At 41.5% G+C, this 22,345-nt stretch overlaps 1 protein-coding gene across 1 annotated transcript in view; it reads left to right on the forward strand.

The window, feature by feature from the left end:
* Positions 1-14,245, forward strand: part of LOC145399833 (uncharacterized) — a 170,258-nt gene extending 156,013 nt beyond the window's left edge. Inside the window, exon 12 of the mRNA XM_080272400.1 lies at positions 14,158-14,245. Within this exon, the coding sequence (XP_080128526.1) occupies positions 14,158-14,245 (88 nt within the window). The remainder of the gene's footprint in view (positions 1-14,157) is intronic.
* Positions 14,246-22,345: the final 8,100 nt, after the last annotated feature.

Raw genomic sequence — 22,345 nt, forward strand, 5'->3', positions numbered from 1 at the left:
CAGTATGGATCAGTTGGATCAAGGATTGTGTGGGTAAAGTTGAAAGTTGGAATACAAATGTGGGCGATTGTGTGTGTGTGTATGCGCCAACGCAAGATCATGCTAGAAGAGTGAGGGAAGAGTTCTGGACAAATGTAGCAGTGTGCATGGAAAAGTTTGGAAGGAATGAGAGAGTGTTTTTGATTGGTGATATCAATGGTAAAGTTGGGAATGTGAAGGTGGATGGAACAGTTGGTGAGTGGGGTGTGCCTGCTGAGGTAGATGAGAATGGGAGTGCGTTAGTGGACATTTGTGCTGGGAGGGGGTTGGTGATAGCCAATACCCTCTTCAGGCATAAAATGATCCACAGGTATACATGGCAAGTGATGAGAAGGGTGGGTGGTGAACTGAGTGAAAGGAAGGCAATGATTGATTATGTGTGTGTGGATGAAAGGATGCGAAGATGTATATTGGATGCAAGAGTTTATAGAGGTTGGGGGAGTGGACTTTCTGACCACTACTTGGTGGTGGCCAGAATTAAAGTTCAAATAAGATGGAGGAATAGAAGAAGGGAAAGACGAGAGGAAGGAGTAGTTGCAAGGAGAGTGGAAAGGTTACAAGAGGATGAGAAAAAGGCAGAGTATAAGAGAGAAGTGGAGGAACGATTGGGCAAATATGAATTGGAGCAGATGGGGGACGTGGAAGGTGTGTGTAGAATATTTTCAGAAGAAATATGTGCAGCATGTGATGTGGTGTGTGGAAGGAAGAGAAGACGGAGGGGGGTGCAAGGAACAGCGTGGTGGACTGAAGAGGTGAAACGGGCTGTGGCACAAAAGAAGAAAGCATACAATGAATGGATGAGAAATAGGGACGTGGAAGAAGTTGAGAGGCGGAAGAGAGAGTTATATGTAGAAAGAAAGAGGTGAAAAGATTAGTAAGAGAGAGTAAGAAGAGAGTGGATGAGGAATTTGGAAGGAATTTGAGTGTAAAGTGGAGGGACTGTAAGAAAATGTTCTGGAAAGAGGTGAAAAGAGTAAGACAGGGTGGAAGTGAAGTTAGCAGGGGAGTGAAAGATAAAAATGGTAGATTACTAGTGGAGAAGGGAGAAAAAGTGAGCAGATGGATATAACACTTTAAGGAATTGTTGAACGTGGAGGATGGAAGTAATGCGAGTATAAGTGGCTGGGGAATGGCTGGGAGAGGGAGGGAGGTGAGAAGACAGGAAGAAATCAGTAGGATAGAAGTTGTGGAAGCAATGAAGAAAGTTAAATCGGGGAAAGCCCTAGGAATTGAGGGAGTGTGTGGTGAAATGCTGAAGCATGGGGGAGAGATAGTAGTAGAATGGATGTGGAAGATGTGCAGATTGGCCTGGGAGGAAGGTAGAGTCCCGGAGGATTGGAAGTCAGGTATAATTATTCCCTTGTACAAAGGAAAAGGGGAAAAAGAAGTGTGTGGTAATCATAGGGGCATTTGTCCTCTTAGTATAATAGGAAAAGTGTATGGTAGGATACTTATTGACAGAGTTAGAGAAAGAACAGAGAAATTAGTTGGAGAAGAACAGGGAGGCTTTAGGAAGGGAAGAGGTTGTGTAGATCAGATATTCATTCTCAGATCTTTAGTGGAAAAGTTTCTAGAGAAGGGAAAGAAGTTGTATGCAGCTTTCATGGATTTGGAGAAAGCATATGACAGGGTGGATAGACTAGGATTGTGGAAAGTGTTAAGAATATATGGAGTAGATGGGAAGTTGTTGAATGCTGTGAAGAGTATGTACGATGGTGCGAAGGCTGCAGTGCGTGTGGATGGTGAACTAAGTGAATTTTTCTCTTTGAAAGTTGGGTTGAAACAGGGATGTGTCATGTCTCCATGGTTGTTCAATCTGTACATGGATGGGGTAATAAAAGAGGTACAAGGTAGGGTAGTGGATGTTGGAGTGGCCCTGGTGAGAGAGGATAGTGTTTGGAAACTCCTGTACTGTTGTTTGCAGATGATACTGTGTTGTTGAGTGAAGACGAAGGGGAGCTGCAAGGCTTGGTGGATGAGTTTGAGAGAGTGTGTAAGAAACGGAATCTAAAGGTGAATGTAGGGAAGAGTAAAGTGATGGTCTTTGAGAGAGGTGAAGTCAGTGAATGTACAGCAAGGTTGGATGGTGAGGAATTGGAAAATGTGAGTACGTTTAAGTACTTGGGTAGTGTGATGAGTAAGGATGGAGGTTTGGAGGGTGAAGTGCTTGAAAGGGTACAGCAGGGAAGAAAGGTTGCTGGTTCTTTGAAAGCAGTGATAAGAAACAGGGAAGTGAGCATGGAAGTGAAAAAGTTACTACATGACAGTATTGTGATACCAACTCTAACGTACGGAAGTGAAGCTTGGACGTTGTTGGAAGGACACAAGTCAAGAGTGAGAGCCGTGGAAATGAGTTATTTAAGAGGAGCCTGTGGAGTCACATGGAGAGAGGCTGACGAATGAGGATATAAAGGAGCGTTGTGGTGTTGATGTGGATGTGATAGGAAGCATTATGAGGAACACACTGAGGTGGTTTGGCCATGTAGAGAGGATGGAGGGTGAAAGACTGACGAAGAGAGTGTATGTGAGTGAGGTGGAGGGGGAAAGAGGGAGGGGGAGGCCGAGGATGAGATGGAGAGATGGGGTTGAGAGGTATATGAGAGAGGGGGGTGTGAGTTGGGAGCAGGGGAGTGGAATGGCGGGGGACAGGGCGACTTGGAGGCGATTTGTTTGTGGCCACCCCAAACGGGATTGAGGCGTCTGGCAATAGATAGATAGATAGAATATTTGGAATAAAAATAAAACTTATGTAGGCAAAAAATACATTGTCATCTTTGGCATATTGATAACACCCATATGGGCAAGAAGCTAATGTTTGATGTACAAGTAAAGCACATTTAAGTACAAAAAATAACCTACAGTAATCACTAAACACTGTAGAATATTCTGACCCATTTTTGTGTAAGCAAACTCCTCCTTTTAACACCTTTATTCATTACAGAAGCTACACTTGCATTAAGGGGCATGGTAAGGAGGATTAACTTTTGAAATACAGCGTAAAAATATAAATGGTTGGTGAACTAGTTGATGGAATGAATGCTAGTGTGTGTTTAAACAGGCGCCCATGTTGCGACCTAGCGTGATCCGAGACTAAGCGAATGACGATCGCTTTCCCTGCCGATACTGAAAATGACTTTAGAATTACTTTCAACATATTTTTGGAGCTTATTATTTTTAAATTTTGTCCAGGTTAACAGAAATCCGGATTAAAGGGGTCCGGACCAAAGAGGTTCTACTGTATTTAAGTATTTACCTAATATACCTAATTGTGGTATACATGGAATGTACTATGCTCGTCGGTTTCCATCGCTGTTTCTCAATAAGTCAAATTTAGCTTTAAACTCGTTTAAGTTTTTAGACTGGACGATCTCTTTGTCCAGGCTATTCCATAAGTCTATACTTCTGTAAGGAAAGCTATATTTCTTGATATCCTTCAAGCAGCTTGACTTTTTCAATTTCATTCCGTGTCCTCTTGTTGCTCTCTTATCCCATACAAACAGATCTTCTTTGTCAATTTTATCTACTCCCACCATGGTCCTGAACACTGCAATCATGTCTCCCCTCTTTCTCCTTTCCTCTAAGGAAGGCAAATCCAGTTTTTCCAGCCTCTCTCTGTATGACAGGTCTGTCAGACTTGGGAACATCTTGGTTGCTGTTCTTTGTATTCTCTCAGTCTTGTTTATATCTTTCTTTTTGTGTGGGGACCACACTACCGCTGCATATTCTAACCTGGGGCGGATCATTGCCACTATCAATTTTTTCATCATCTCCTCATCCATATAATGAAATGCTACTCTTATGTTAGTCAAGAGTTTATAAGTCTTTCTAACTACCTTGTTAATGTGCTTTTCTGGTGACAAACTATCTTGGACCAGCACTCCCAAATCTTTCTCTTCTCTCCTTTTTGTGATTAATTCATTACCCAACAAATAATTCAGTGATGGCCTCCTGGTACTTTTACCCATTTCCAATATTTTACATTTCTTTACATTAAATTTCATTTCCCACGTCCGGCTCCAATTGTGTATCCTATCCAAATCCTCCTGCAGTATTTTACAATCCTCCTCAACCTCTACCTTCCTCAAGATCTTTACATCATCAGCAAACAGACTTGCATAACTGTTCACTCCATCTACCATATCATTTACGTAAATCAGGAACATTACTGGCGCCAACACCGAGCCTTGAGGGACTCCACTTGTTACTTCCCTCCATCCAGACATCCTATCCTTTATTACTGTCCTCATTTGTCTGTCTTTCAAAAAGTCTCTTATCCATTCCAGAAGTTTCCCCTTCAGTCCTCCTATATATTCTAGTTTCCACATTAGTCTCTTATGAGGTACCTTGTCAAAGGCCTTCTCTAAGTCTAAGTACACACAATCCACCCAACCATCTCTCTCCTGTACCACGTCAATCGCTCTTGAGTAAAAGCTCAACAAGTTAGAAACACATGAGCTTCCACTTCTAAATCCAAACTGACATTCAGCCAAAATATTCATCTCTTCCAGATATTTTATCCATCTGTCTTTCAGGATTCTCTTACACAATTTTGCGACCATGCTGGTTAGAGACACTGGTCTATAATTCAGGGGTTCTTCCGTGTTTCCTCCCTTGTAAATTGGTACCACATTTGCCCTCTTCCATTCTTGTGGCACTTTCCCCTCTTCCTGTGAGCATACGATTAAACTGTGAATTTTATCCGCCAGTTGTTCTCTGCATTCCTTCAGAACCCAATTAGAAATTCCATCAGGTCCTGGGGCTTTCCTTACATCTTGAGTTTCCAGTAATTTATACACTTCCTGTACCTCCACTTTTATATCTTTTATCACCGGAACATTTCTAATCACTCCCTCCCCTTCCACAAGCTCCTTTTCTTTAGTGAAAACTGACTGGAAACGTTTGTTCATTATTTCTGCTTGCATTGCCGCATCCTTAAAGACCTCTCCTTCTACTTTCAGTTTGGTGATTCCTTCCTTTTGTTTCAGTTTGCCATTAACAAATCTATAAAACAGTATGGGTTCATCCTTGCATTTGTCTATTATACCTTTTTCAAAATTCCTTTCTTCTTCTCTACGTATTCTTGTGTATTCATTTCTTATTCTTTTATATTCTTCCTTTGTTCTGTTGTTACCTCTCTTTCTCCAGTTGTTCCACGCCTTATCTCTCTCTTTTTTTGCTATCATACACATTCTATTAAACCACCCCTTTTTCCTGTTTTCTTTCCCTCTTACTCTTGGTACAAATTTTTCCACTCCCAAATTATAGAGGTCTAGAAAGATATCCCACTTCCTCTGTATCTCTCTTGTTTCTCTGAATTTTCTCCAATCCGCATTTTCAAAAAGTTTCTCAATCCTGTAAAATTTGCTTTCCCAAAGTTGTATCTTCCCTGTCTATGAAGCTCGTCTCTTGGCTCGACGTTCCCTATTAACATCTGGAACTCAGTGACCACATGATCACTTTTTCCTAAAGAACAGAGATATTTCAATGATTCTTTTACATCGGGTTCTTTGGTGAACAGTAAATCTAACCTTGCTGGTGTGTCCTCACCTCGAAACCGTGTCTCTTCTTTGACCCATTGCGTCATCACATTATTCATTATTATATTTAATAACATAGTGCCCCATGAATCCTCGCCGCCTCCCGAGTACCATTCCTCCCAGTTCACCTCTTTACAGTTAAAGTCACCCACTAAAATTATATTATTGCTTTTCTCAATTATTTTTTGCAAATAGCTAGCCATATCTGACAACATCTCATGGTATTCGTCATCCTTCCATGCTCTCGTCTTTGGGGGAACATACAGTACCGCCATATCTCGCTTAACATTCTCTCCAGTTTCTATCTATCTATCTATAGCCCGACGCCCTAATCCCGCAAAGGGTGGCCGCAGACAAAACGCCTCCAAGTCACTCTGTCACCCACCATTTGACTACCCTCCTCCCAACTCACCCCCCCCTCCCTCATATACCTCTCAACTCCATCCCTCCACCTCATCCTCGGTCTACCCCTCCCTCTCCCTCCCTCCACCTCACCTACATACACCCTCTTAGTCAGTCTTTCATTCTCCATTCTCTCCACATGTCCAAACCACCTCAGTGTATTTCTCCTAATCTTCTCAACCACATCCACATCTACCCCACAACGTTCCTTCACTTCTTCATTTGTCAACCTGTCCCTCTACGTCACTCCACATGCTCCTCTCAAGTAACTCATTTCCACTGCTCTCACTCTTGACTTGTTCCCCTCTTGCAAGGTCCATGCCTCGCTTCCATACGTCAGGGTAGGGATCACAATACTATCATGCAGTGACTTCTTAACTTCCATACTCGCCTCCCTATTTCTCATCACTGCTTTCAGTGTACCAACAACCTTCCTTCCCTGCTGTACCCTTTCACATACTTCATCCCCCAAAGTTCCATCCTTACTCATCACACTACCCAAGTACTTGAATGCACTCACATTCTCCATATCCTCACCATCCAACCTCACTGCACACTCTGTGACTTCATTCCTCTCAAACACCATAACTTTACTTTTGTTTACATTAACTTCCAGCGTCCTCCTCCTACACACTGTCCCAAATTCATTCACCAAACCTTGCAACTTCCATTCATCTTCACTCAACAATACTGTATCATCAGCAAACAGCAACACCGGAAGCTTCCAAATAATCACCCTCATTCATTAGGGCCAGCCCCACATCCACTGCCCTACCTTGCACCTCCTTACAACCCCATCCATATATATATTAAACAGCCATGGAGACATCACACACCCCTGTTTCAGTCCCACATTGAGATCAAAGAACTCACTCAGCTCACCATCCACTCGCACCGTAGCCCTAGCTCCCTCGTACATACTCTTCACAGCACTCAGCAATTTCCCCTCCACTCCATATATTCTTAATACCTTCCACATACCTTGCCTATCTATTCTGTCATAAGCTTTCTCCAAGTCCATGAAGGCAGCATACACTTTCCTTCCCTTCTCTAGATACTTCTCCACTAAACATCTTAGAACAAATATCTGATCTACACACCCTTTTTCCTTCCTAAATCCCCCTTGTTCTTCTCCAACTAGCTCCTCTGTCATATGCCTAACCCTATCAATGAGTATTCTACCATATATTTTACCAGTCACACTAAGAAGGCAAATACCCTTATGGTTACCACATACTTCTCTCTCCCCTTTTCCTTTGTACAGAGGAACAATTATACCTGATTTCCAGTCCTCTGGAACCCTTCCCTCTTCCCAAGCCAATCTACACAACTTCCATATCCACTCCACAACAATTTCACCCCCATACCTAAGCATTTCACCACACACTCCATCAATTCCTGGGGCCTTTCCCAGCTTAATCTTCTTCATCGCTTCCACTACTTCCGCCCTACTGATCTCTCCCTCCCTCCTCTCATCTCTTCTTCTCCCAGCCATTCCCCAACCACTTATACTCACACTGCTCTCACTCTCTACATTCAACAAATCCTCAAAATGCTCCTTCCATCTCCTCAATTTCTCTCTCTTCTCCACCAACAATCTATTATTCCTATCTTTCACTTCCCTATTACTTCCCCTTTCACACTGCCTTACTTTCTTTACCTCCTTCCAAAACAGTTTCTTACTCTCCCTCCATTTCACACTCAGATTCCTCCCAAACTCTTCATCCACTTTCTTCTTACTCTCCTTCACCAGTCTCTTAACCTCCCTTCTCCTGCTCACATATACCTCTCTCTTCTCTCTCTCATCTTCTCCCCTACGTCTACTCGCCAACCATTCACCATATGCCTTCTTCTTTTGTTCCACAGCTCGTTTCACCTCATCATTCCACCATGCTGTCCCTTGCACACCCTTGCATCTCCTCCTCACTCCACAAACCGCCTCACACGCTGCGCCTATCTCTTCCGTGAATATCTTACATACGTCTTCCACCCCTTCCATCTGCTCTAGCTCATACCTTCCCAATCTTTCTTCCACTATGCTCTTATACTCTGTCATTTTCTCACCATCTTGCAATTTCTCCACTCCTCTCACAGGAGCTGCTTCCTCCTGTCTTCCCCTTCGCCTCCTCAACCACTTTCTTTGCATCTTTACCTTGGCCATCACTAAGTGATGGTCCGAGACTCCATTCCCCCACCCTCCACACTCTTGCATCCAACACTTGTCTTCTCATTCGCTCATCCACACACACGTAGTCTATCATTACCTTTCGTTCAACAAGTTCACCATCCATCCTCCTCATTACTCTCCATGTATACCGGTGGATCATCTTATGACGAAAGTAGGTGTTGGCTATTGCCAACCCCTTACAAGCACAGATGTCCACCAAAGCACTACCATTCCCATCTACTTCAGCTGGCACACCCCACTGACCAACCACTCCATCCACTCGTACATTCCCAACTTTGCCATTCATGTCTCCAATCAACAGCACTCTCTCGTTCCTCTCAAACTTGTCCATACATGCTTCTACTCTCGCCCAAAACTCATCTTTCACTCTTGCCACTCGATCCTCTGTTGGAGCATACACACATACAATCGCCCATGCTTGTATACCTACTTTCATCCTCACCCATACAATCCTTGCACCCACTGTTCCATACTCTCTTATATTCTCCTTCCACTTCTTTCTTATCATCAGACTTACTCCCTCTCTTGCCCTCTCACTCTCACTGACTCCCGCACATATACCTACACCATATTCCCATTCTCTCACCCTTTCACCTTTCCATTTAGTTTCAGTCAATCCACATATATCCACTTTTACATCCTCAAGCACTGAACAATCTCTCTCTCTTTCACTTCATCATTCACTCCTCTCACATTCCATGTTCCCACCCTAAGAATGTCCTTTGTCCGTTCCTTAGTCGTCAACGTATGGTCCGTCCGGGTCCGAGGCGCTTTATTCGCTTTTTTAGTTGGTTCTTTTTACGGGATGGGGCACTAACCCACCACCAACCCTTTTAGTCGCCTCGTACGACAAGCAGGGATACTGGGGGAGTATTCTAATTTCATATATATCACTTCAGCCCTGCCTTCTCCCATTTCCACAGTATCTACATTTATGTTGTTCTTCACTGCTATCATCACTCCTCCTCCCTTTTTTTCTTTCCTGTCTTTTCTCCACAGTTTGTATTTACCATCTCCCAAATGAACATCAATATCTTCTCTTAATTTGGTCTCTACAAAGCACATGACATCAGGTTCGTGTTCTCTCAAGAAATCGTTAATTTCAATCCTTGTCGATATGAAACCATCGACATTAGTATATATCACCTTCAAATTATTTTTGACATTTTTAATACCCTCTTCTCTCCTACTCTCTATCCGTACCACTTCCTCAACTTCTGATCTTTCACAGCCATCCCCCTTAGTTTCCTTCACTTCTGTTTCCTTAAATACCATTTCCTTACTTTCATATCCAGTACTCTCCAAAAAAAAGTATTACATTCTTCCTCTGTCCTCTTATCATTTTTTCCCTTTTCTTCTTCCTTTAATGATTTTAAAACTTCTCTTTCTTCTTCATTAAGATCTTTTCTTATTATAATATTTTCCATCCCCGCCTCTTTGCTTAATTTCCAGGTCACTTTAAGTATCTCGTTTATTACACTTTCTGATGTAAACTTGACTCTCATTGGTCTTGTTTCCCCTTTCTTATAAGGCCCTATCCTCCTTACTTCCTCAATTTCTTTTACCCACTTGTCTCCTTCGGGGTCAATCTCAATGTGTGTTATTACACCCGTGCGCGTTATGCATGGAGAAATGTGCTTACGGTGAACTCTCACATTTGGCGAGTTTTTATTCGGCGAATTCACTTTAGGTGATGGGATGGGATTGTACACAACACTCTAATTTGGCGACAGAAATCTCACATTTGGCGAGTTTTTATTCGGCGAATTCACTTTAGGTGATGGGATGGGATTGTACACAACACTCTAATTTGGCGACAGAAATCTCACATTTGGCGACTTGTTTGTAATAAAAATATACTGTAACTGTATTCTATAATTTTATCCCAATTAATTTCAAAAAATTTTTAATTTGAATTAATTTCAACAAAATTTAGTTTGTATTGCAAAATTCAAGTCTCGTCGTCTCAACAGCGAACAAGAAGATAAACCCACACAGACTCCCAAGCAACTGACAATGATGAAACTCTCACATATTGAGTGGCTGTTCCCATCTCCAAGAAGAAAGAGAGACTGCTGTAGCCAGCGAGAGTGATCGTGTTCAGCTGGTACAGAAAATGAATGAAATATCATCTTTCTTTTTGAAAGAATACAATAAGACTATAAATGAACAACAACAAGCACTCATCACTTGTTATCTGGGCCGACGACAGAGTGAAGATACTGCACCAGCTGAAGCTTACGTTTCCAGTGATCCTGGCGCAGGTGATGACAACATAGACATGCAGGCATTCTAGATGACTTCGATTTTGAAGGATTTGGCTCAGATGAAGATCCACAGGAGGAAGGGACAACAGAAGCTACAGGAAGTGAGGCTTCATGGCCCGTATTAACAATGATTCTCAAAATGTTTCTTAATTCAATACTTAGCTTGTCCTCTTCACTTAGCTGAGAAATGAGCTTAAGAATACTTCACAAAGGACTTAAGTCATATTCCCAGCTAAGGTTAAGTGAAATCTTGTGACAAATTACCCAAGTATGAAACACCTCACATTGCAAAATTTACAATATGAAATTATATGGTTTAAAAGCAATAACAACCATAATACATAAGGAAAATACTACTAAAATTTAAGTTTATTCTTCTATGGACCCTCCTGTGATGAAATGTAATAAAATTTTATTTTCATCAGTTATTTAAACATCTTATATCTTCCTTTAGTGGTAGATGGTGGCAACCATCATTCACTCACTTGATGTTGTGCTGCCTACTTCTTCCTTAACCTTCATCATTCTTTTTCTGTGCCTGCCCTTCTCTCTTCCTGTTTCTCCCATCTTTCCTGTCACTTCTTATTGCTTTTCTTTCCTTTATAGGTGGCTTTACATTGAGTGACAAGCCAAACGGTTTCCTGTAAGCCAAGAAGCCATACAACGCTGGGTGGTAACCATATAACCAAACCATATGTGGTCCCTACATGTCAACAAGTGGGTTGGTTGAGGGTTAGTGCCCCTCCCTGTAAAACAAATAACTCAGAGTCAAATGGCCACCCCTTACCTGATTATGGCATCTGGCAGTAGATAGATAGATCTGTTTTCCAATATCGAAAAAGGTGCAGATGAATCCTCAATGCGCAGTATGTAAACAGTCACGCCAACTAAGGCTTCCACGCACCATACACCACGTGTACATGAAGCCTGTTATTTTCTTTTTGTACGTTTTTCTGTTTTGTATTGTTTCTTAGCTAAAATAAATTGAATCATGTTATGTGTGTTTATTACATGATTTACACCCAGTAATGTTATACTATAGGTGGAAAATCAATCCAGTCATGCATTCCCAGGACCAATTTATTTTTTTCCCATTAGTTGTTCAGTTCAGATTTGGCGAATTCCAGTGTGAGTTTTTTTCGCACCTATTGCTCGCCAAATGTGAGAGTTCACTGTAGTTCCCTTGGTTCGCCTGGCAGTCCTTCCGTTTGTGGCAATATCATGGAAATCCTATTGAACAGAGTATCATAAACAAGGCATATATTGAAAACTAAGTGGAACAGATATTGAATTATGGCAGAGCAAGACCATGACTCAAGGGCATGGTCAATTAGGTTTTATTTTCAGATATAGACTTTATGTGGTAATAAAGATGAGAGTCAGCATAGGATGAATAATATTTTAGAACTGTTGTACAAAGGTAAGAGAAACAAGGCGGTGGCAGTGATTTAGCCCAATGTCTCAGCTAGCTATTCAGTTTGAACAAAGCCTAGGAGGGGTTAAGATCAGATAAGGATGATTTTATTTCGAGAACAATAATAAATATTTTAGTGTCACAAGACAGAGTCCATGTGAGAAGGACTATAAGGTGTTTATGGCATTCATGGATCTGGAAAAAGCATACGACAAAGTGGACAGAGAAGGATTGTGGAAAGTTTTGCGCATGTACGGTGTACATGGTAAGCTGCTAGGTGCCGTCAAGACTTTTTATGATGACATTGAAGCATGTGTAAGGGTTAATGGCATCTAAGTGAATGGTTCACAATCGGTGTGGGTGTGTGATAAGGGTGTGTGATGTCCCCATGGTTGTTCAATATACATATGGATGGGGTGATGAGGGACGTAAAAACACGAGTAATGGAGAGGGGGATGGCGTTGGTAATGAATGGTGATGGATGAAGTATCTCATATTTGTTGTATGCTGATGATGCAGTACTAATGTACTTGCAAATACTGCACAAAAACTTGGTAGGCTAGTGCAGAGTTTTGCTGATGTCTGTAAGCATTGTTCCTTTAGGGTAAATGTAGACAGGAGTAAAGTGATGGTTAATGAGAGAGAAGGTGACTCCCAGTGTGATGTTACAGAGAATGGAGAGAGATTGGAATTGGTGAGAGAGTTCAAATACCTGGGTACAGTCATAGAAAAGAGAGGAAAATGTGCAAAACAAGTGGAAAGTAGAGTGACACAAGGAAGAAAAGTAGCTGGTGCAATGAAGGCCTTGATATGAAACAGAGGCCTGAGTGTCGTATCTGCACGAGGCTTACATGAAGGAGTGTTAGTGCCAACTTTAACGTTTGGATGTGAGACTATGGTGTGGCATGAAAATGAAAAGTAAGGAGTAAGAACAGTGAAGATGGGACTGCTGAGGAATGCATGTGGAGTACAGGGAGTGGATTGGATACGAAATAATGTAATTCGTGAAAGATGTGGATTGAGGAAGATTAAGGACACAGAATTGAAGAGAGTGTACTGAGATGGTATGATCATGTGGAGAGAACAGAGAACAATAGAGAGGTGAAAAAGGTATATCTTAGAGCCTCTGTGGTACTGTGATAAAGCGTGTGTTTTCGTACACAGAAGTATGAAGGTTCGTGCCCCACCAGGGTAATAAACTTTAGGAGTGTTCTTCTGGCCACGTACTGCTTGGCAGACATAAGGGATGCTGTGGTTGAACCAGTGCTGCATACTATAAAGTTACTTGCACCCAGTCGGCTTGCGCTGGCCGATTACACTTGGTTCACAGACTACACACACATCCAAAGCCACTGCAAAACTACAATTACACTTACAAGGACTTCTCACCCTACATACAGTCTCTACCAGACAGCCTAAGCCACTTGGTAGAGATACATTGGCTGTATCGTCCCCACTTTGGTCGGGATAGGCCGGTCCTGCAGTGGACACTCAAATGGCTGATGAGATGTGATGAGCAAATTTGAAGGAGGGAGGAGGCGAGGTAGGCCATGGAGTAGGTGGAGAGATATGGTGGATGAGTGTGTGAGGAAGAGAGGTTTGCAAGTCAGTCAAGCTAGGGAACTGACAAGATATTGAGCTGGCTGGATTAATGTTGTGAGGAGAAGTGCATGGTCAGGAATTTGGCACCCCTTTTAACATGGCAGCATCCGGATTGACTCTGTTGGATACATTTATGCGAAGCTACAGAACGTGGTGAATGTATCAGGATTCTGGGGGCTTGAATAATGAGTTAATGGAAGCATGGCCCATTGGATTGGGCAAATTTGGGCTGTCTGGACATTGCTGCTCCTCACCCTGCCTTAGGGTGGGAAAGGAGGTCCAGATGATGATGGTGATGATGATATATGATGCTGTGTCCCCCTTTTTTGATAGGGCTAAGGTGTTTCCCCTGGGTAGAGGACTTAGGTTTTGGAGCTTATAGCACTTTAGGACCGGAGGCCCTTCCTGATGTCTGCCAGTGACCCTTGGGTGGACTCAAACCTCTGACCCTGTGGTCAGAGCGCTCAAACCCACTGAGCCACGTCTGTAATGGGTTGTGACGCTCCATCTGACCTAAGTCTGAGGATTGGTTGAGATTATTGGTCGTATGATTCTATTGAGGGGCAAGTGACTGGTCTCCCTAAAGTATCTGTACTGAGTTGCATAGCTATAGGCCATCACACTCCTGATGGGAGAGTAAAGGAATAAGTCATGGATGTATGAAATTAGTTACTGTAAGAGAACTGATGAAATAAATGTGTGTTACAGGTACACTCAGGAAGCCTACTACAACAGCCGACCCTATTACACCCCAGAGCCACAGCGCAGAATATTCCCACGCCTGGGCAACCCCTGACCCTCGCGTATTCACCCCAAGGATAGCCCCCGGCCACTCTGCCCACCCCACCACTTCCTCACCACCCACAAACGGCCAGGCTAGAGCCTTGACATTAGGTTGCCTGGCCGCTATACCGTTCAGCAGGGAAGAGCAGCCGGTGCCACTTCGTGAACACCACCATCGCCGCCCATGCAACTAGTCACTCAACTCAAATGGTACAGCAGTGTTTGGAGATCTTGGGAGAGAGAGAGAGTATTATAGTATATCTGTCTTGTACAGTTTTATGTGTTCAGAGAAATGAAAGAGAACATTTTACCTGCTTCCGGGAGGTGAGTTCAAGGTGGTTCTGGCTGTAGACATCATAACAAGCTCTTTTTACCATTGGGTTTGGTATATGGAGTTCATTTTTGCCATTTGGTTGTGCTTTGTTTTCTCTTAAAGTTATTAGTTTTTCATACTCGTTATAACCAGGTTCATTTAAAATCTCACATGATCTAATTTAGTGCAGATATTTTGGTATCCATATGATTAGTGATTATTTCTATTTAACACTTAGTTAGGGGAGTAGTATAATTCTCAGTTTGCCAGAAATTTTTTTCCTCAGCTTGTATTGATAACTGGTGAGAAACAGTTCATTTGGCTGGAGAGGTTAGGGTCACATGTCACTTTGTGAATCAAATCACAGTGTTTTCTTTGCTCAGGGGTAAACTAGCACACAACAGTGATAATAAATTTGTGTTCCCTGTGGTATGGAGTCAGTAGGATGTCTTATCTTGTGATACTAGTGAATAATGTGACACTGGTGGTAGAGTGAGATTCTCAAATTATAATTTCCTTAGCATTTTACAACTGTATTTATCATGTGAACTTTTAGCCACTAAACAGATAACTATCAGAATTTTTTCAGGATATGCATTACATGTGATGTAGTGATTGTTCTGAATGCAGTATTTGGCCTACTTAACACCCATTGTGGAAGGTAATCAGGCAAGAATGAGGGATGAGACAGTCACAGTTATCAGGTGTCTTTTGCATGTCAGCATTAATTGGGCATTTGAAGCTCACGACTGACTAGGAAGCAGTACAGTGGTCGTCTTGGCAGGGTTGAGGTGAGGTTGCATACATTGGTCTTGGCTGATGCTGGTTTTTGCCGAAATAAGGTCCTTCTGGCTGATGAAGAGATAATGACGAGAGAGGTGGTTAGGATATGTTAATCAGCAGGTACAGTACTGTGTAAAGAGATAAGTAAGATTACGAGTCACAATATTGTAATACAGCAGATCCATATCATTGCATATACAAGACATTAGAGAGATATGGAAATTATTAAAGTTTAAGATATTGGTTAAAAAATTTGTATTAATATTGTTTGTTTAAGAAACGTCAGAAGAGACAAAGTATGTAGGGCATGTTATATACACTTAAAGTATATATATATATATATATATATATATATATACACACACTCAACCCTCGGCTATCACTCCCAATTGGTCCTGCTATGGCTGCGCTATAGCCGAAACCATGATAGCCGAATTGAAGAACTTATGGAAATAATTCTAATTGGTGCCATGACCTCAATCTTTACCCCTAAGATACCCATTTTGTACCACATATTAACATACAATAGTCCAAAAATGAGCATGTTTTATGATGTGATCATGATTCTTATAAATACCCCTCACAGTTGATTCACTGATGTTATATTTCTTCCCCACACTTCACTTGGTCTCTCCATTGTCTATAAGTTTCACATTTCCAGTTTATCTGCATAACTTAGGTTCTTCCTTCTTTTATTTCCCTGCCAGGTGCTGCAGCATTATGTTGGGTGATGGTAGTGGGACAGGGAGGGGGTACGTTGGCCATGGTCATATCATAAAAAGGGTTATTGTTCTCGCTGTCACTGTTCACGGTCTGAGGGTGCGCACTTGAATGGTTTGGCGGGCAGGAGAGTCGGTCGGGCGGCCAATCAGTGCTTGGCTGGCGCTGATGTCACATGACCTATCACAGAGTGAAGCTTTTGTTGGCTGGGCAGAGCACCGGAGCCTGGTCTTCTTGAAAATTTCAAGCATTTCCGGTGCGTGATAGCAGGCATTTAGTGCGTGATAAAGGTATTTGGGTAGTTTTTTATATAGGCGTGATAGCGAGATATGCTATAGCGGAACCTGTGATAGCCGAGGGTTGAGTGTATATATATATATATATATACACACACACACATACACACATACATACATACATATATAAAATATATATATATATATATATATATATATATATATATATATATATATATGTAATATATACTGGGCATATATATGAACAGTGGTAATACATGATGTGCTGTAGGTGATTGAACGTACCAGCACAACGTTTTGGATCCCGAGTGGAAAGAGGAAGTGAAGAAAAGAAGTGACAGTAGTAGTCTCTGAGCATATGTTTTTGTGGTTAGCTGAGAAGGTATACAGTAGTTACTTCAGATACAGTTTATACCTTAAGAGTGATGCCTTTTTATACAGTATATGACAGCCACATCTATTTTTTTACCAGGTTACAGTATATCTAGCAATATGCCATATAATACATTTTCACTGCATACACGTAGTAAGCAACAGCCAAACTATCGGTAATTTTTCAGTTAGACAAAAAATTTTGAAATTCATTGTACAGTGACGTCGTGTCCAGTTCATTAGATCAGACAACACTGTCATACCAGGCAGATTCTGTACTGAACAAATGATAAACCTTGTGGTAAAAAATTATTTAGATCAGACAAGACTCTGTCGCCCAATAACATGACATGCAAACAAATATTTTGGTTGACTGCTGCACCTCTCCCAGCCAATGCATGGTTTTATTGGCGGAGACACCTCTCCTGGGACTCCCAGAACTTCCTGGAATATTCGATCCCCTTCCCCCCTCCTCAGTATTTCACACACATCTGTGGAAGCAAGTTGTACTAATTGAGTGAGAGTCAACAATATTAAAGGTGATCACTACTAAAGAAACGTCTTGGATGCGAGGTCACTTTACATGGAAGCAAAAAGTGTACTTGTACTATTACCATAACTTAACTTAGATTTCCTTTTTGGCTCACTGATTATTACTGGTATCTTGCTTCTATGCCTGGGCAGTGCACAAATTAAGAATTCAAGAAAATTGTAAATAGTATAAGCCATCATATCTTCACCTTTGTAGTGTAACTGCAGTATAAATGATTTGTCTAAAATGAATCATTGTTACTGGTTTAAGTTCCTTGAAGTTAAAACTGCAGTACTGTATAGTTACAGGAACTGATGATATAGTTTGGCAAGGGCATTATTGTGTATCATTGTATGCTTCTCTCACCTTGGCTCTAGTGGTCCAGCTGTGGTGAAGTCAGGATTAATGTGTACTGTATGGCTGTGCTAAAGGTAAATACCAATAATACAAGGCAGCCTTCTCATATCTTAGTCCAGTGGAACAAGACTGTAGCTGCACCTTTTAGCTAACTGTACATCTTTTAATACTGAATCAAGATTTGGTATGGCACAGCAAGTTTAAACTTGAATTATTAGCAAGGGTTTTGATACTTTTTTGCTCAGCTGTACTTGGCTGCTCATGTTGTACAGTACTTAGGCAAATGTTAAAGTGGATGGACATATTCCAGAAGGTATGGTCACCTTGTTCAATGCTGTCAGATATGTTGAATTTGTGTTATGCAAGATTTTATTTGCAAGATATCTGGTGGCTGAAAAAATTGTTGTACAGTGTGGTGATGACTATACTCAATTTTTTTCCAGCTGATGATCCACTTTCATGAATGTGGCACCTGCGCACTCCTGCCGTGTGATTGGGTGTTTTCAATTTCATACTTGAAGTATCATATTTACAAAAAACAATTGTACCTTATATTCCAATTCTCATAAATGCTGTTTTTCATTGTCATTGTACTGTACAAACAGACATGAAACGTGTATTTATCTGTGCTTCATGCAAATGGACGATGAATTTGAGGAAGTTGAATTTGAATTGAAATATTTATTGTTGTAAATGGTACAGAGTTGTTGCATCTCCAATAAATAAATAAATATATATATATATATATATATATATATATATACTGTATATATATATATATATACTTACGGTAATGTTGGCGAAGGTATTGAAGCAGTGAATTAAGTGTGATCCATAGTAAAGTCTGACATCTTGCGAGACAACTTGTTTTTCCCACCTTGCTGTCTCTCGTGCCCCCCCCTCCTCTGTAGCGACTGTTCCATTCGCCTCCCCACTTCCACCACTTTACCATTGACAAAACCGCTGATTTACTGAGAATGGTACTATTGTGTAATGTAACAAGTGCCTAAGTATTAAGATACCTTTTATTTGCACTTACAAAGCCAAGTACGTTTATTTTTTAAAAAGGGAGATGCAACAACAATGTACCTTTTACAACAATAAATATTTCAATTCAGATTCAGCTTCCTCAAATTCATTGTCCATTTGGGTGAAACATAAATACATAACTCGTTTCATGTCTGTTTGTATAGTACAGTGAAAATGCAAAACTGCATTTATGAAAACTGGAATATGAGGTACTACTGTTTTTTGTAAATATTGATAATTCAGGCATGAAACTGAAACCAACCAATCTCGCAGCAGGAGTGCGCAGGTGCCACATTCACGAAAGTGGATCATCAGCTGGAAAAAAATCGAGTATAGGTATATTAAGAGTGCATTTGTGGTAGTGTGGGAAGAGAAAACTCAGGCTTTGGTAGTCTCACAAATTACTGAGCCTTGTTCATTGCTGCTTCATGGCTCACTCTCTCCTGGCCACCACCCACATCATCCTGGAGACTCCTTTAATTATGAGTTTTGTATGCAAGAGGCGGAATAATGTAAATTATCCCAGTTTCAACTCTGGAACACTAAAGAGTTCAAATGAACTTTTACCTCAGTTGTTTGTTATTTACTGTACTGTGCCTTTCACACGGACATCATTTGTGCTGCCGGGAGCTGGGTCAGCCTCAGCCAAACCCACCCATTGCATAAGAAGAGGGGAGTGGCTGTTACATGGTGCCAGCATGACTAACCCTGCATGACTTGGGATTGTCATGTTAGGTCCTGCATTGCCCTGTGTGGTCTTACATGGTGCCTGCATGGTTATGTGTGACTGTTATCACCTTGTACCAACCTACTTGGTGATTAACAATGCCAATAAGTAAGGAGGTGGTCTATCCAGCATCTCACTCCCCGACCGTGTGTGACCTGTGCGTGCCTCAGTCAGAATCAGGAGCTCTTGCACCCACACTCATACTCTTAGATGTATTATGATGCTAGAATTTATATTTTTAATATTTTTAAAGTCTTAATTTTTTGCCTTCAGATTGCAAAATTAACTGTGTATTGGAGACTTAGTAATTTAAAAGTTTTAATAATTTTGTGGCTGGTGTAACCACCTCTCAGTGTTATTTGGTCATATTGAACAACTTAGCACTAATACTTTGTATTAATAGTTGTTTGGTCACAAAGAGAGTTTCAGTTATCCTAGCAATTTTAAAAGAACATTGTCAGTTACATTTTAATACTTAAAGTGGAATAGTGACTTGTCATTTTAGTACAGAAATGTAATTTTCATGACAGGTGAGTGGTTTGTATAGAAAAAGTACCACATAGTTATACTGGGCATTGGATGACAGTTTACAGTGATCCAAATTCTTTATATTTACAAATATATACAAATGTTGCATTGTTGTAGGAATGGTACCTTAGGTTTTTTTTTTTTTTTTTTTTTTTAAATAAAACAAAGGTCAACTCATTTATTATATCTGAGTACTGTTTTATCCATGCTCATTTGTTTGCAAATGTTTTCTTACAGTGAAACTTTTTTACCCCTTGCATTGTGACGTTGCCTTAGTGGTAAACAAATGATTTCGGTACTTGTAGAACAATATCATAAATCAAGTGATGTCTCATTTTCATTTTTGAAGGCTCCAACATGCTTGCATGCATTAGCCTTGGTCACCTAATAGTGGCTTTCCATGCTGCTTAATCTCTGGCAGCTTCCCTATTTAGTCCTTTAACCCTGAGGTTACACTCAGTGACCTCATCCCAGGTCTTTTTCTGTCTATCTCTCACTACCCTACACCCAACATTTACACTTCTCACTTTCTGCACCAAATTATCATCCTCCATCCTCTCCACATGCCCAAACCATCTCCATCTACCCCTCCTCATCACATCACCAATACACTCCAGTCCTGTCCTACCTCTCAACTCTAACATCGTAAACCCAGCCCCCCCAGGCCTTGCTGTCAGGGACACACTGCACATCCACCTAATCATTGCCATTTCTGTACGTTTGAGCTTGCAAATATCCTCTTCCTTCACTGCCCAGGTCTCTCCACCATACAGCATTACACTGCTAACACATGCTGCATACAAAGAACACATGCTGCCTACCAAGACCCTTAGCACGTAGGGAGAAAGCTCTCAATGTCAGAAGAGGCAACAGCTCCCTGAACTTCTTCCAACCACTCCTCACTCTGCACATAACATCTCCCAAATAACAAGACTTCCACACACTCAATAGGCTCACCAGCAAGTTCAGTCCTTTCATGCCTGGCAAAATCCACATGCTCTCCCTGACACACCACACACATGAAATCAGCATTATCTCCCGGTCTGCTTCTAGTACCACTACATCTCTCATGCACACACTTATCACAAACACTGCGCAAGATGGAATTGCCTCCTGCGCCCTTGCAGCAAATCGCACATGGCCACTCTGCCTCTTCTTTGATAGTATCACCTCCAGCCCTAGATACCATGACTTTTGTTTTATCTGCATTTACTCTTAAGCCCTTGTGCCCCATACCATCTCTCCACTTCCTTAATCATTGTTCCATCTTCCTTTCATTCTCTCCAACCAACACCAAATCATCAACATACAAGATCTCCCACGGAAGTCCATTACTGAAGTCACATGAGAGGGCTTCAAGTACCATGCCCTGATGCACACCAACATTCGTGGAAAACTTATCACTCAAATCTCCATTCACCCTTACCTGGGTGTGAGCACCCACATACATGGCCATAACCACCCCAACCAGCCACTTCTTGATCCCAAGCTTTCTCATTGCCCACTTCACCTCTAGGGACTCTGACAATGGCCCTCTCCAAATCAACAAAAACAAAGTACAGTTCCCTTTCCTTTCCAATATATTTTTCCTGAAGCTCCCAAACAATGAATATGGTATAAGTGGTTCCATTGCTTGGCATAAACCCAAACAGCATCTCATCAATATTCACTTTCTTTAATCATATCTTCTAGAACTCTCTCCATTACCTTCATTATCTGGTCTCTAGAACTCTCTCCATTACCTTCATTATCTGGTCTCTAGAACTCTCTCCATTACCTTCATTATCTGGTCTGAAAGCTTTATGCCTCTATAACTTCCTCTTTCTAGGGCATCACCCTTTGCCTTGTACACATTTACAATTACACTCTTCAGCCAATCATTTGGGACAGCACAGTCATATAAAATCATATCAGGTCAGTGACTAACCTCACTCTTATATCTCCTGAGGCTTTCATTGTTTCAGCCGTCAACCCAGACACACCTGCTACCTTCCCCACCTGCTTCCTGCCTATCGCCCTGCTTACAATAGCAGTGTCAATCAAAGGCCAAGGGCCAAACACTGGATCTACTGACTCCAAACCTTCCCTATCCCAGCCAGACTCCTCATTCAACAACTGACTATATAATGCTGTCTCCTTGCATCTTTAATATCCCTATTGTTCACCACAACCCCTTCCTTCATCAGTCTTCACACACTGCTCACTTCGTCGTATGATATCCCTACTCTCCCTCTTGACCTAATTTGCCACCTTAAAAATCATATTCTTCCACACGATTTCAGTTTAGTAAAAGTCTCTATGACTCAGACTTCGCACTGTAAACCTCTTTTCTAGCTTGCACTTGGCAGCCAAGTATTCCTTTTTGTTACCACCCTTCTTCCAATCCTGGAAAAGCCTTTGTTTCTCCTTAACTCCACCTTCTACACCCTCATCCCACCACCAAGTCACATTATGTCTTGGTGGCCCTCTTGCCCAACCACATATTGAATCAGTAA

The sequence above is a fragment of the Coenobita brevimanus genome, chromosome 50 (genome assembly GCF_032717465.1).
Source record: "Coenobita brevimanus isolate Jiangsu-jjx chromosome 50, ASM3271746v2, whole genome shotgun sequence".
NCBI classification, from domain to species: Eukaryota; Metazoa; Arthropoda; class Malacostraca; order Decapoda; family Coenobitidae; genus Coenobita; species Coenobita brevimanus.